This window comes from Sphaeramia orbicularis, chromosome 4, assembly GCF_902148855.1.
Source record: "Sphaeramia orbicularis chromosome 4, fSphaOr1.1, whole genome shotgun sequence".
Lineage (NCBI taxonomy): Eukaryota > Metazoa > Chordata > Actinopteri > Kurtiformes > Apogonidae > Sphaeramia > Sphaeramia orbicularis.
Window position 1 is genome coordinate 35,007,743 of NC_043960.1, and position 15,735 is coordinate 35,023,477.

A 15,735-nucleotide genomic window follows, 5' to 3' on the forward strand; every position below is an offset into this window, starting at 1 on the left:
CCAAGAGCTTTTGAAGGTAAACAAATGGGATGTAATTCAGTGTCCAAGTCAGTCATCTGATCTCAACCCATTAAAGCAGCTTTTCAGTTACTGAATGTAAACTGAAGGAACTGCAGTAAAGGCCGGGCAAAGTATCTTTAGGAGAAGCTCAGCGTTGGTGACATCCATTGGCTCCAGACTTTAGTCAATCATTGAGTGCAAAGTATTAAAACAATCCTCATATTCATAATGATCTTAATTTGTCCAATTACTTCTGAGTCTCTGAAAGGGGAGGGATATTATATAAAAACGTATTTCCTAAACAAATAATAAAACATTTTTTGACAAACCCCTTGAATTGAAGCTATAAGTCCACACTTAAAACACATCTGGATTGTTTCATTTCAGATCCACTGTGGTGGTGGAGAGATGCAAAATTACAACATCTGAGTCAGTGTCCAAATACTTATAGACCTGAGTTATATTTATATATTTTTAACTTTTTATATTGGACATTCTGTAGAGCTGGAAACAAAATCTTGTTGCACTGTACTACTTGTGTTTGTCAAAAACTTGATTCTATTCTGATTCTAGTCTGACTGCGTCTTTTGTCCAAATTTACAGAATTGGATCTGAAATAGCTTAAACTACCTTAATCTCAGCAGCAACAACTAACAATAATATGCTATTGTAACACTGACACTTCACTATTAACACTTTGATGCATGAATTATGAGGACCTTAGTCAAGATTTTTTTTCCTGAGTGTTTTTATTCCTCTCTAGGCATTAAAAAAACAATGCGATTGAATTTTTTTAATGAACTTATTTTTAATGGAGTTACAAAAATGTCCACTCAGCTGGACACCATGTATTTAATTTTTGAAGCAAAGAAACATGGATTTAAAATGCGATATCAGAAAGTGATAAACTGTGTGAAAACTACAGAATAAATTTTTTTAAATACAGCTAATCTGATGTTTTCTCATCTTTTATCATACTCTAATACTAGTTATTACTCACTTCATGGAGATAATATGCAAAAAAACCTTTTTGTTAAAAAAACCCTGTTAAATACAGTCTAATAACAACTACCAACTGATTTGCATTCAAACATGTTAGTGCAGATCAGGTTTATCAAGAACAGCAAAGTTACTGTAATGGTGTGAATTACAGTGTATGGGATGATGCAAAAGTGTCCACCGTGTTGGCTGATATGCAACTAAAACAACAAAACCCATGAATATACACAAGAACAGCTGTAGAATAGCTGTCCACTATAGTGACCAGTATGCATGAAAGGGTTAATAAAGTAATGTCATATACTGTCGCTGTTGGGCGGAAATCTCGTAAGTCCATTTTTGGTCTTTTTGTTTCATCATAAAACCATTCTGTTGGTCAGTCTTCATGTTGGCCTGACAGTTTTAGAAATATCAGTCATGGGGACCAAACCAGTAGTCTCACTTCAATACTTTATCTATTTTACTACTACTATTTACCTAAGAAGCCTTTTAATTGCATCTTAGTTTTGTCTGATGCTATCCTTCAGATTGAACAAAGACTACATTCTGCAAACACTGTTCACTAAAAACACTTCTGCATGTGATTTCCTCTACAGCCAGTCTCCCTGTATGAAATCCACCTGTGTGCCAAAAGATGTCCAGTAGCTGTTCTTTTTTACATCACAAGTTTCCAAGTGTTACAGAAATAACACAGTAGGTGGCCAACATGATGAAACTGGCTTCAAACATCCCGTGTTCAGTCAGAAGTGAGTGTGGTTTCTTTCTGCTAAGGTACATTGATATTTTAATAATAAAAAAAACACTTTGTGCAGTTCTTTCTAGCACTTTTGTCTTTTCAGTGCTTGCCTCATTGTCTTCTGCTCCATTATTAGGCAAATTTTACTTTAAAAAAAGGTCTTAAGAGTGAATATCTGCAAATCAGTAAGTTTGTAGGCAGGGTGCTGCTCTGTTCTTTGACTGACAGCAAGCATACATTTTTAACTGCTAACAAAAGCAGGCACTTGATATTTATTCAAAAAACCTCCTTGTCCAGCATGTGTCTGTCTTAGAGAGACTTTTACTGTTGATAAAGATGTTTCATGTATTTTTAAGCTGATATAATTTAAGAATAGCAACCAGTGTATTTATCGCCACCCATCTACTGATTTTAAACACCCACCACCGTCCGAAACTGAAGATACACAGTATAATCAAATCTTTATCACTGGGTATTCACATACACAGAGGGGCAGTTTGCTAGCTACTAATTACATCCGGAGGCGTGGGAAGGGAGGGGAAGAGAAGGACGACCCAGGTCTGTTGTACCACCAGCCTGCCACTGAAGACTATCACAGCCTTCCTTTACAGAGCATACAGAATACATGATACGCGATGAGTCATTGTGATCCAATCAGTCACGGCACAGCAAACTCATAGAAAAAAAAAAAAAAAACAAGCAGAGAGTACAGAGACATGGCAGGGAGAGAAGATAAATAAAGGAAAGGAGAAAAGAGGAGGAGGCAGAAAAAGACTGCAAATGAAAAAGACAGGACGAAAAGCAATGGAGGACGGAGGAATGGGTCAGCACGGCAGAATGATAGTGAAAGCTAAGGGGAAGGAGTATGGCCTGACATTACCCGCAGCCCGTGGAAGCGAGGGTTGTTATAGAAGAGCTTCATCTGTTCTGGTGGCAGGGGTCCCAACACTTTCTGGATGGTAAAGAGCTGGTCGATCTCACTCTCTCCTGGGAATAGAGGCTGACCATCGCTCAGCTCTCCTAAGATGCAGCCCACTGACCACATGTCCACTGCCTTCCCGTAAGGAGCCCTGGGACCAGAGATTTGAGGGTTGACTGTTGTTGATAAAGGCCACGCATAAGAATAGCTGCTCCTAATTTATGATAGTAACCAATGTCACAATCCATGAAAGGTTTCTGGACGAGGCTAAAAAAAAACACCAGACGTACCCAAGCAGGAGCTCTGGAGAGCGGTACCATCTAGTGGCCACATACTCCGTGTAATTGGCATCAGTCCCTTCAGAGAGATTACGTGCAAAGCCTGGCAAGAGAAGACAGAGGAAGCAATATAGTATAATGAGGAGCTTTTTGATATTCTCTCCATGCTGAGACATCTAAAAATGACTTCAGCTGGGCAACTGTCTCTGTGCTCATTATAATTCAAAGGTGTACAAGTTATAAAGTAGCTGGCTTAGGTAAAAGCTGCACTTATATAAGAGATGATGAGACCTCGGGGAAGACCTTGCACTGGCACATGTAGGCAAATCAATCCAGGATAACACATATCCAGTGCTATAGATTTTAAATAACACATTAAGTGGACAGCACAGACAGATGTAGAGGCAGAGAATATAAGATGATCAATACTAGCCATGCCTGTAGGGGAAGTAGAGCAGCAGACTGATTAAGAACAACACACAAACACAACAAGTCATTTTTCTATAGTTGATTAAAGAAACAATTTAAGATGTGTTGCTATTCAAGAACATGTTAAACTATTCTATAGTGTTTAACAAATTTATTGGACCACCTTTCCCTATTTGTCATCCAGCATCATGAATTGCTCAAAGGCGACACTTTCATTCTCAGTGAGCTCTTGACATTTTACTGGATGTTTGACTGGAAACAAATGACACAGCTATGTTGACCCAAAAAAGTCTAATACAAAAAGTCTAAATAAAAACCAAAACATCTGTTCCAGTGCATAAAAGACTCAAAAAATGCTGTATTTGATATGTAGCTAGCAGGCATTTAGCTCTGCTTAGCACATGTGAAGCAGGCAGCACAGCTAGCTCATCCCTATGAAAACAAGTGCTTAAAAAAAATTAAAATCAATGAATAAAAATCCTGTAGTTAAAAAAAAATACTATGCAATCTTGATAAGCTAAACCTAATCTGGCTTCAGTCTCAATGCTAGCTATGTTAACTAATTTGCTAGCGTATTTACAAATGTAGCTTCATTACCAGACTCAAAACAAGAAAATATCTCTTGAAGGCAATATTAGATTAACTGAACTGCTTAATAGAGAGCAAAAATGTGTCAGTCTGCAGTACAGTGCCAATAGAGACAGTTGTTTATATTTAATACAGCTGTTTATATGAGCTTTCATTTCAAGTTTGTGTGTTTCTAAAAGTAGCTTGCAGTCATGTTAGAAATCAAAACAGCACACAATGAAAGCAAATGTTGAGTATGACACAGGCCCGAATGTAAACCCTCACAGTTGAGTCTATTTGCCCTATGTCTGTTCTCTCTATGCCTTTGGCTGACACAGAGCAAACAGCAGGTCTTCAGTCTCTCACTCCAGATTGACTACATGATGTTGGCTATGCCATGTTTTTCGTTTCCCCCGTTTTGTTGTGACGCTACCAGATTGAATCAAAACGTGATTAGCCGCTTGTTTTCCAACACGTTTCATTAATTGAAACTAGGGAAGAATGCACAGCGGCAGCCTGAGAACCGCAGAGAGAGGGCTCCACACAGAGCTGTAGATAACCACATGAAGCCTGCATGCACTCCTGAAGCAGCCAAATATAGTCTTGAGTTGAAAATATTCCTTTTGCATCACTTGACCTTTCTTACAGCTGAGTGTGAGACTTTGATAGAGATGCTCACCAAAGTCACATAACTTGAGGACGTCGTCAGAGCTGATGAGAAGGTTTTCTGGCTTTATGTCTGGGGGAAGAGAACACAGATGGGGAGGGAGTAAGACAACACATAAGCTGGCGAGGGGGCATCGTCATTATTACATCATCACTACCATCATTCCTACCACCACCTGCTCATCTGTGACAACTGCGAAGAATCCCCCAAATCCAATTTCTATTAGTGACTATTCACAGATAGTAAAGACAACCCACAATTTATACATAAAATCCCTGGATAGGGCTGTCATATGTGTGCCTGGGTATACCACAGGCCATTTGGATGATTGCTCTGTTGCGACAAGAGTGCCAAAAGCTCACATGGGCCATCTGGTTTTCTTTCCTGCTGCCATTGATCCACCAAAAGCTCACGTCTTGTGAATAATAGAATGGTTGGTTAAACAGCATCTGAAAACATACAGTACTCTGCTACTGTGTCAGGGAAGAACAGGGAAGCTTGTATAGATTTATTTTATGATGTATTTTTAAAAAGATGTGCATATTGTAAAGTTGTCTCACAATAGCACAGATGGTACAAGGTTTTGGTCCAGTGGTAAAGGCTGCACTTGATGCATTTTTCCAGTGCAGGATCAAATTTGGATAAAATGCCTTTCCTCTGCCACGCTAACATAAAAATCCGATCAGTATCTGCATCAGTATCAGATTATTCATGTAATTATGTAAACAGCATAATGTGACATGCTTTATCAGATAACAGCAGTTTTCTGGTTATGAGAAATGAATAAACACACCTGGATTTCTCTCCAATACTCTGATGTCTTCATGCATGTACAAACTCTAATCTGATTTGATTATTTTACATTTGTGCATGTGTACAAAAATAAATAAATAAACAAACTTAGAAAACAGAAGTGATGTATTGCGCCAAGACCAAGGGCAGATGCTGTATGAAAGCCAACCATTGCTTTGTGCTCAAGGAGTATAAACGAAGGATAGCAGTAATGTTTAGTCTATTTCATAGGCCTATTAGCTCCCACATCAGGATAGTTTATGCTCATATCATAGGGGTCACCATATTCAACAAGACACGACCAGATGTTTTGGAAATAACAGGGGGTTGGAGTCTTACATCACTACACTCCTTGAAAAAAATTTGACAATGGATTGAAACATGCAAACCAGGGTTTTCTGATGTAAATGCATCAGATCTGATTATTAATCTGATTACTCCCAGTTATCAGATTTTGATGGTCAAGTAAACGGGCTCATTGTTTCCAGTCAGATTATATGTAAAAGGTTCTAGTTTGTAAACAGAAAAAACAAAAAGAGAAAATTTACCTCGGTGAACAATGTCATGTTTATGGCACCAGTGAATTGCTTTGATTAACTGGAAGATGTAGCTGCGTGCTTTCTCTGTTGGTACTCCATTGGGCAGCTCCTCAAGCAACTCAAGCATGTTCTAGCAGAGGGGGAAAAAATAGGTCACATAAACAGTGATATAAACATTAAAATATCATTTGGACCTGATAAAACACGGTCTGTGATATACTTACCTTCTCCACATACTCAAACACAAGATAAAGCTTTCCTCTTCTGCGGAAGGCCTCTTTCAACTCCACAATATTCTCCTGCTTGAGGGTGCGGAGCATTTTAAGCTCCCGTAGCGTCGTTTCTTTAACTTCCTCATTCTCTGCATGAAGGTTAAACGCAAAGCAGACATTGGAGCAGAAACTGATGAATGGATGTGTTAACTATGATACTCACATTTAAAGTTTTGCTTGATCATAAAAAACATGACAGTGCCTCTTTAAAAAAAGGAGTGAACCCTCCTACCTTCGCTGTCCTTGAATTTTTTAATGGCCACAATTTCATTGGTGTCCTGTAATGAAAACAAAGCGGAAGTAAGAAATCTTTCTAATGTTTATGTTACGTTTAATGTTCACTTATATCATGTAGGGAACTGAATGTATGCTATTACTGTTTTTATTTGTAATATCTAGTCAAATGCATCTTTTGACTATCTGAGCAGAATACATACTTAAAATACCTAATTGCAAACAAATTGCCATTTTCATCCTGATGATTAACATGTGAAATGCACTTAAAGTAGGACAAATACACCTGTACATGCGTAAAGATGATACAGCAGACGACAGGAAACAATTCAATATATGGGTAAAACAAACAGTCTGATCAGGTTGTAAAATCACCACTGAGTCACTGCTGGGCTGAGACAGTTCTTATCATGCGTCCATGAGTCCTGTGTAAGAGATGCCCCACCACTAGCCCCGTTTCTCGACATGTCCTAGTTAGGACTGGTATTTCTGCCTATGGCTCAGAGCTGTGCTCCAGTTTCCCCCTTCAGAAAAGCCAAAGGCAGCATCACACCACTCCAACATGGATCAGAGCGAATAGTGAGCTCTCCTCCCAACGCAGAAGAGAATATAACATGACTCACAGCAGGGTTAACTTCATGAGCATTACTGAACTGTGCACACACAAGCCTGTCTGTATGAAGGAGGATGGTGCTCAGTGGAGTACTGTTCAAGATGGAAATTACATCAATTCTCAGAAAATTCTGTTTTTCACTATTCATAATATTTCATTTTTTATACGTTCCGTGTTAGTTCAATTTGTCACATACTTTTATTTTAAAGGCATTATATGGAGTATTGATATTCCAAACTCTCGACAACAGGACCAGAACTCACTTAGGACTATCAAAACCACCAACAATTCAACACTATGTATCCACAGACTTTATCACTCACTGAATAAAGTATAAAGCTGTTTTTATACACATCTGTATTGAGGTATTGTTTCTTCTTCAAACAGTAACTCATAGCTGGTTATATTGACAGTCAAAATTACACTGTGCCTTATAATTTTCATGTGTTGCCTGAGCCAATAGTTTACATTATAGCTCTGTTAGCTTCACATATTGACTTTATACCTTCTTGAGCCTCATAATGAAACTCACCTGTATAGAAGAAACACTATGAAAACTCCATTCTTTTCATTTACAGCTGTGTGCAGTGAAAACAACAGCAGTGCTTCTAGCTTTTATCACTTTGTCCCTGTCTTTGACTCTATAAGTAGTTTCTTAGTGGTTCTCATCCCATGTTGTCACTTTCTGACACTTGGCTCAAAGGCCCTGCGGAGTTAGTTTTCTTCACCATGGGAGACTGGCAGAATGACTCATTACTCCCTCTAGTGGGCCAAGGTGCTAGTACAGTTTCATCATATCAAAGAATATAAATACTTCTTTTATACAGTGTGAAAATTCATCTCATGACAACAGAAGCTTCAGACTGACTAACTGACATCATTAGGAGTCATTTGGGAGTGTCACTGTGACTTGTGATTTCACGACCCCTCACTCTTTTGAGATTTGAACAGTGCCTTTTTAACAAAATCAACTTATTCTCCCCCTTCATCTTGACTCACTTCACTTCTATGGATTCCAGTCATTGTCAATCATTTTAACAATAGGCCCCATACGCTATAAGTAATTTATGTCAAATGTGCCCAGTGAAATTTTGTATTTTACGAAGTCTAAAAGACAAATAGAAATGTGATTTTTATGAGTATCCACTGGTGTACTCATTGTCAAGAAGTGACCCTTCAATGGGTGTACCGCATGCATATTCTTATTAATAATAATTATTATTAGGCTTATACTAAAGTAGTGGAGTAAAAAGAACAAACTGTTATTTCCTCCTCCAAGTGTAACGGCAGAGGTTATGTTTTCATCAGGGGTTGCCTGTCTGTCTGTTTGACTGTTAGCAAGATAACTCAAAAAGTTATGGACGGATTTTGATGAAATTTTCAGTAAATGTTGATATTGGCACAAGGAAGAAATGATTAAATTTTGGTGGTGATCGGGGGGGTTAATGAACTTTTCAGGAAGGAACAAATGTTTAAATTTTGGTGGTGTTGGGGGGGGGGGCTGATCTACCTTGGCGGAGGTCTGTGCTCTCCAACTGCTTTTCTACTTGGAATTATTTTATGAAGATTAATCATCAGCTAAAAAGTCATTATTATGACAGACCTTTGGCAGTGTGATGTTGTGGATTGGTTTTATGCAAGAGAAACTGGTGCATTCCATAAAAATAATGGGATCAGGAAGACAGTGTATCATGAGGACATCTGGAAACACATGCATGTAAACATACAACTTTAAATGCATTAAATAACCTGTTGAATAAAAGATATGTTCACTCATTAACTCATAGAGTAACTTAAGCTTTAATTACATGCAAACCTGCACACAGGAGTAAGTTGCCTTTAAGGAGCTGACATGACATTCATAATTATCAAACTATGTTTAGGAAGGAAAAATGATCAATACATCCAACTGAAGCCTCTTAAAGTGTAGTCTATATTACATAAGGCCACCTAGATTTCTGGCTGTATAATAAGAAAATGTATCCATGCATCCGTTAAGAACTTTATTTATTCACCTTTGCTAATACAGGGACTCTACATTTGTGTGTTTTAAAGTGCTCCTTCTTACTTTCTGCCATTACTTTTAAAGATTTTTTTTTTTTTTACATTTTACCACTTCACTTGAACATCATCTAAGGTTTCAACAACATCTGAATTTGGACCCAACTGAGGAGAATGGGAAGAAACCCAACTGCTGCACAAGGTCATGGCCAGAATGAATGGAAAGTGGAAAGTTTTATTAAAACATAATTGATTTCACTTGGGCTTCAGGCTTTTCATCACGTTTTACTCAGGCTCAAGATTTGTGCCAAAAAGCAGAAAAAAAATCAGATTAGCTGGGCTGTATTAGAAGCATGCATCCCTGACCATAGTACAACCTACACATCACAACATACATATTACTTTAAAATGTTGTATTTTATTGCGTGTTCTGGTTTACTATGTGATCTACACATTGAAGTGTGTTGAACAGAAATGGACAGGACAGAGGAGGAAGATAAAAAAAGAAAGGAGACACTGAGAGAAACTGAAACTGGAAAAGTCACGAAGTTGGGTGCATTAAAGACACTGTGTGGTCCGCTCACTGTTTTCAGACCTGGTGTGAAAGAACTTTACAGAGACTCTCTGATACTGGCCTGGAGGCAAGACAAATCATCTAAGTAGTAATTCACTGTAAGTGTTTTTAAAGGTGAATGACCCTGCAATGTTAATCAAACCAGAAAAGATAATTACACAATAATCTTCCTTATGATCGAGCAATTAAAAACGTACCTTTCCATGTCAAGTCATACTCCTGATACATGTACTAAATGCCAAGACAATAAAGGAACTGTTATTCACTGTCAATGGGATTGTCCAAAGATACAAAGATTCTGGGATGAGGTCATCAGTTGTATGTCTGAGGCATTTAACATCAAGATTCCACTTTCTGCCACACTTTGTATACTGGGAATATATCCCAAGGATTTTACACATAAGAAGAAGCAAACTAAAGTGTTGGATTTCGGACTGTTGCTTGCCAGGAGAGGTACTGCTTTGAACTGGAAGAGCATGGAAGCTCCTTCTATAAAACAATGGATAAAAGAACTACCAGAATGCATCAGACTGGAAAGACTGACTTATATTACCAAAGGAAAAATTAAAGAATTTGTACAATTATGGGAATCTTATAAGAACATTATGGTATCTGGAAAATAGGGGCATGACATCCAAATTATTACTACTTATTTTAATATTATGACTGCTGTACTTTAATTTTATTTTTCCGTATATGTACACATGTTTATAAGAATATATGTACATTATATATATATATATATATAAATATAAATATACACACACACATATGTATACATATATATATATATATATACACACACACACACACACATATATATACATATATGTGTGTGTATATATATATATATATATATATATATATATATATATATATAAATTTGGTGCAAGTCTACCTGGTGTGAATGGGTGTGTGTATGGGTGTGCGCATGGGTGTTTGTGTTGTTTTGATTCATGTTCTTTATGTATATTATTATTTACTTTGTTTACCTTTCATTATAAAACAAATACCAATAAAAAATATTGTGGGGAAAAAACAAACAAAACAAAACAAAACAAAACAAAACAAAACAAAACAAAACATACCTTTCCATAATCAAACAGCCCTGTATTAGCAAATAAGAGTGCTAACATAAATGACCACTTCTTCAGGTATTACGACAACTAAAATTAGTATCCTGATCAATTTAGCTAAAACACCCCTTCTTTAAGCATACTTTCCATTTTGGGAGTTGTTGTGTCCAAACTGTTTAACAAGTGCATGGTGGAAGAAAGTTTATTTGTTAATTAATAATACATATATACTTTTGCTGCAGATTACTGTCTGGTGTAGAAACTGTTTCCAGTTCATACATCTAACATTCCTTAGTCATTGTAAAAATACTGTGAACGACAGAATGGCAGTGGTGAAAGTTGGACAAAGAAGGTTCGAGTATCTGACAAGACAGGACCAGTGCTAGCAGCTCTGACTGAGATCATTACTCCTCAGTTACTACTCATCACCACCACCTCCACTTCAGAGAATCACCCAAACCACCCAACCTGTGATTCCATGACTCCAGAAAACTCACAGCATTTTACATCTGTCATTTAAGTCTGATCAAGTTATTGTTGCTTCATGTACCTAATATAATCAGAATGATAACAGACTCTGAAAGTATAAAATGAGGGATAGTTATATGTATATGTTCACGTTGGAGGGTTCAGCATCGTGCATCAGCTGCTTTGAACCTGTCTGTGTAACATTTTATTTTAAGCCCTTCAGAAATACCCATGTGGCCGTGAACTGTGAGGCTCATTCATGTGGGAGGGCAACCAAGCTGGGTAAATGACTATTTTCGGTGAACACTCCGTCCTTCTCCCACAACCTGAACAGCACAGATGAAGCAATGGAGGTCCAATCAGACCACCCATCCTACACTTCTTAAAAGTTTTGTAAGAGAATCTTCTAAAAATAAAACTAGCGGGTCATGCAATAGAACCCATGTCTCCACCGAGGACCCACAGACTGAATTCAGTCAAATGTACAATATCAGCAGGAAAAAATATCCCTGTTTTTGGATCTGCTATGCACAGAAAAATGCAATAAAATATGACTTTTTTTTTTTTTTACCATTTTATTGTAGTACCTCTGCACCAATCTATTGCTGCTGCACTGCTCTTTGATTTAGTTTCCCCTTCACACACATCTGCACATCCAAAAAGGTGATATCACTGCAGGTGTTCTGTCTTTGGCAGCTCCTGGAAACATCTGCTTTGACGTCACTGATTCGGATGAAGCCACATCAGGTGCAGAATGAAAGTTTCCACAAAGAAGAGGAGAGTATGTTTGCTGCTTTTCTGTTTCACCTTCATGCAACAAAAAAGAATCAATGCAGAAAGAGAACTAACACAGCAATGTAAATATTACCCACTGGAAATCATAAAATGCACCACATTGATTAAGATGTGCATTGTTCAGAGTCTTCATTAAAGCTACCATCTCTTGCAAGTTCCAAACAACAATTAGCGTGGATCCAGTCACACAGGAACTGCTACCAGTAGAAATAATGAGCTTTGCTTCTGCATTGTCTAAATATGGACATCAAATGTAAACTTAGCCTTGACTTTTATCAGTAACAGCCTGATGAATCTCTGGAAGCAAAATGTTCAGCTGGAGGTGAACAAATGAACATAAGCAAAACACAAGAAAGGGCACTGCTAATGTGTTTGTGTTGCACCTCAAAATCCTTCTTGACAGACTTCTTTGTATATATTCCCAACAGCCATTTTAATTACAGAGTTTTTTTTACAGAGTATCTGTCAGCTGCAGGTTGCTTGAACAATACTTTAGGCAATGTTCAACATGTCGGCAATAAAAAGACCCAACAGATCAGTGGAGTGAAGTGAACTGAGTGACATAAAACAGAGCAAGTTCACTCAGTACAAAGGAAACATCAGACACAAAACTAAAGCCAGTGACTCTACAACATGTAGCAGTGATGCAGTACATCATCTGCTGCCAACAAGGTCAACAGCTATTCTATCAAAATGTTCTATCAAAGTTCATGCTATTTTATATCATAATAGAGTACCTGTTATACATCTTGTCCGTGCCTATGATATGTCACCATCCATTCATTCATTCATTTTCCATAATCGCTTAATCCTGTGGAGGGGGGCGGTGGGGCGAGAGCCACTCCCAGCTACACCAACCTAAACATGTGAACAGTTCTTCAAGGAGCTGACTATTGAATATTCTCTTCTTTAATATAGAACTTCCATACAAATAAATCCTGTCCAGAGTTATCCAGCACTGTCACAGTCACTCTACTCCATGTTTGTTTGTGTTGTCTTCATACAGTTTTATCAGACAAACCAGTAAATCAGTTGGCTGCATCAAGAGGGGATGCTGACCTACTCACTATACATGTACTGAGTTTCATAATGGCTGATGTACGCAGGCCATTAGTGACTTTTAATTCTCACACACTGATGGACATGAGTGAAAACAATACCCTGCTACTATTTACTTTCACAAGGTAAATAATGCTTGGTTTGGTAGCTTTTTATAGGTGGTTGCTATGGTGTTCTAGATCTTCAGTGTGGAGTTCATAGATGGTTACTAAGGTGCACAAGGTGGCTACTGGAGTGTTGTGTTTTCTAATGGTATATACCAGCATCACATCCCTGTATAATTATTTACAGGGAAATGGACCTGTTTTGCTCTATAATGGAGTGGGATGACTCACCTTATGGTGCTGTTCATACCTGCCTTGACAAGAGACAACCACAGGACGCCATAAATAGACAGGCTTGACAATTTCTGGGATCAAAGCAAAAGCTTTTAACTCTGGTTGATGGTGTGAGGTGATTTTTTGGGGAAAAACACTTATACGTGATCTTAATATAATTATTTCAAAAAGGATTCAGAGAAATTTGCATGTAAAACTGAGTGCAGCAATGAAACGTTGTAATTAAGGATTTCCATCTATTGTTAACTCTGCAAAAGAGCACATTCATGATGTGAGACTCCAGTCACAAAGGGTGCATCAACAGGTGGGCTGGGCCTGACAGTCTGCATTTGACAATGCATCAGAATTAGACTTGAAATAGCCTCCATCCATCAGGGAACAATGAAGACATGAGCGTTCAGACAGGAAATGCATAGCCCCCATCTCTTCAACTCTCTCCCTCTCTCTCTCTCTCTCTCTCTGCCTCCTGATAGGACCACATAGACAAGTACTCCACTCAAGGTGACCCATTTAATGCTACATGTGAAAGTCCTTTTTTCCTCTCTCGTCCCAGTTTCTGTTCACTGGGTGCAAAAATAACTGTTCCCTTCAAAGGGGGCGGATAGACTTTTTTTTCTCCACTAAATAAATCTAGATGTTACTGACAGCCACTCAGCTTATTAGGGAGGAAGAGAACTTAAGCCTTCTACATCAGTTCTATAATCTGTGAAAAAAGGCTCCCACTGTTATGAAGTACTGGTAAACTGAAGAACAATTGAAAAAACAGGACATTTATGGTCAAGATAGGACAAACAACAGATGACAGCAGAGCTATGGTGACTCACTGATGCTACATGGAAGTGATGGGCCTAATAGAAACACTACTTACTCATTTTTGGATCAGTTACAATTTTATAATTCTCATCCAACATTTGGCTTCTAATGGACTGTCCTTAACAGTCTGCAGTTTATGGGCTAATTATTTGTTCACTGTGAGAGGTAAAACAAAATAGTGTTTGGCAGCAGAACAATACAAAACAGGTGGGGCAACTGATCAAAAATGAAATATAATCCCTTTCAATGGCATCATATCTTTTAGTCCAACAACAGCTTAGGCTGAAAGAGTCAGAATTTTTTATCTTACTGCTACTTTCTAAAAGACTCTGACGTTAGAACCAAGTGAGACCTTGGAGACAATCCAATGGGAGCCACTGGCAGGAGAAGTACAGTCTCAGCAATGCAGAGGCTATTGTGTTGTTCTACCTCTGACAGCAGCTTTAAACTACATCACAATAAAAACATGAGATGGACCCATCACTGCAACACAACTTCAAATTTGTGCAAAAATATCAAATGTTGTCAAAGATATAACATTTTACAAATTACATAGGTTTACGTTGCACCCTGCTCAGTGAAGAAAACTGATTTGACATTATCTAAATAGTCATGGTGTGTCTTAGCTGATGGATCCTATGGAGAAAGTTCTTGTTATCATTCTTAAATGGCTTATTTCTGCATAACAAGACTAATACTATGATTAACAAACCACATTTCCAGCCAACATGTTAGCAGCAACTACAGAATTTTCAAGTCAATACAATCATGTTTATGCTCATATATATATATATATTTTTTTTTTTTTTTACCAACTTATTAAATTCTTTTGTAAATAGCTGTTGTAAAAGGAGAACAACACCTTCAGGGATATGAAAACTGTGCATTACCCTGTTGGCTTTTTTTTTTTTTTTTTTTTTTTTTTTTAAATCTATTTATGTTCTCTGTCTTTTTCTAATTTTAAGTCACCATTTTGTCTTTTGTTTCATTAAAACTTGGATGGGTGATACAGCCTCTATCACAGTATATGTAAAATTATCTCATGTTAATGATACATATCACAATACAGTGGTTTTTCTGCAAACTCAATTAATAGTTTAAATATGACTATAATTTGTGTGACTGGAAACACATTATAAATAGATAAATAGAAGACAACATGGCAACAAACTACTACAAAACACTGCCAAGGAGGTGAAATTCTATGAATGTACCATACTAAAAGCATTGTACATAGCCTAGTGCTTCACCACTGGCTTTACATGTTCACTAAAAATGGCTTCGTGCTGGCATCTGCCTTTGGCCCTGAGGTGTTCAGTGCACCGAAACCATGCCAGGAAAATCCATCCTCTTACCATACTGGAGCTGCCAGAGGCCCTCACCATAAGAGGCCTGCATTGTGCCCATAAACTCCTTTTGGCATGTGCCACATATGTTCTGTCTCACTAGCTAATAATAGGATGGCTCATCGAATCACATGATGCTCATGCTGCTCAGGAGAACACTTGCTACACCTATAATTATTACACGTTATTTGAAACTGTGGGTGATATTTACTATATGTTT

General features: G+C 37.8%; 1 protein-coding gene across 3 annotated transcripts in view; it reads right to left on the minus strand.

The window, feature by feature from the left end:
• Nucleotides 1-15,735, minus strand: part of LOC115418630 (cyclin-dependent kinase-like 5) — a 46,543-nt gene that overhangs the window by 13,555 nt on the left and 17,253 nt on the right. For all 3 annotated transcript variants that reach the window (XM_030133159.1, XM_030133157.1, XM_030133158.1), the window contains exons 4-9: nucleotides 6,431-6,476; nucleotides 6,151-6,287; nucleotides 5,936-6,056; nucleotides 4,608-4,667; nucleotides 2,945-3,035; nucleotides 2,616-2,805 (exon numbers count right to left, since the gene is read on the minus strand). In XM_030133159.1, coding sequence (XP_029989019.1) covers nucleotides 2,616-2,805; nucleotides 2,945-3,035; nucleotides 4,608-4,667; nucleotides 5,936-6,056; nucleotides 6,151-6,287; nucleotides 6,431-6,476 — 645 coding nt within the window. The remainder of the gene's footprint in view (nucleotides 1-2,615; nucleotides 2,806-2,944; nucleotides 3,036-4,607; nucleotides 4,668-5,935; nucleotides 6,057-6,150; nucleotides 6,288-6,430; nucleotides 6,477-15,735) is intronic.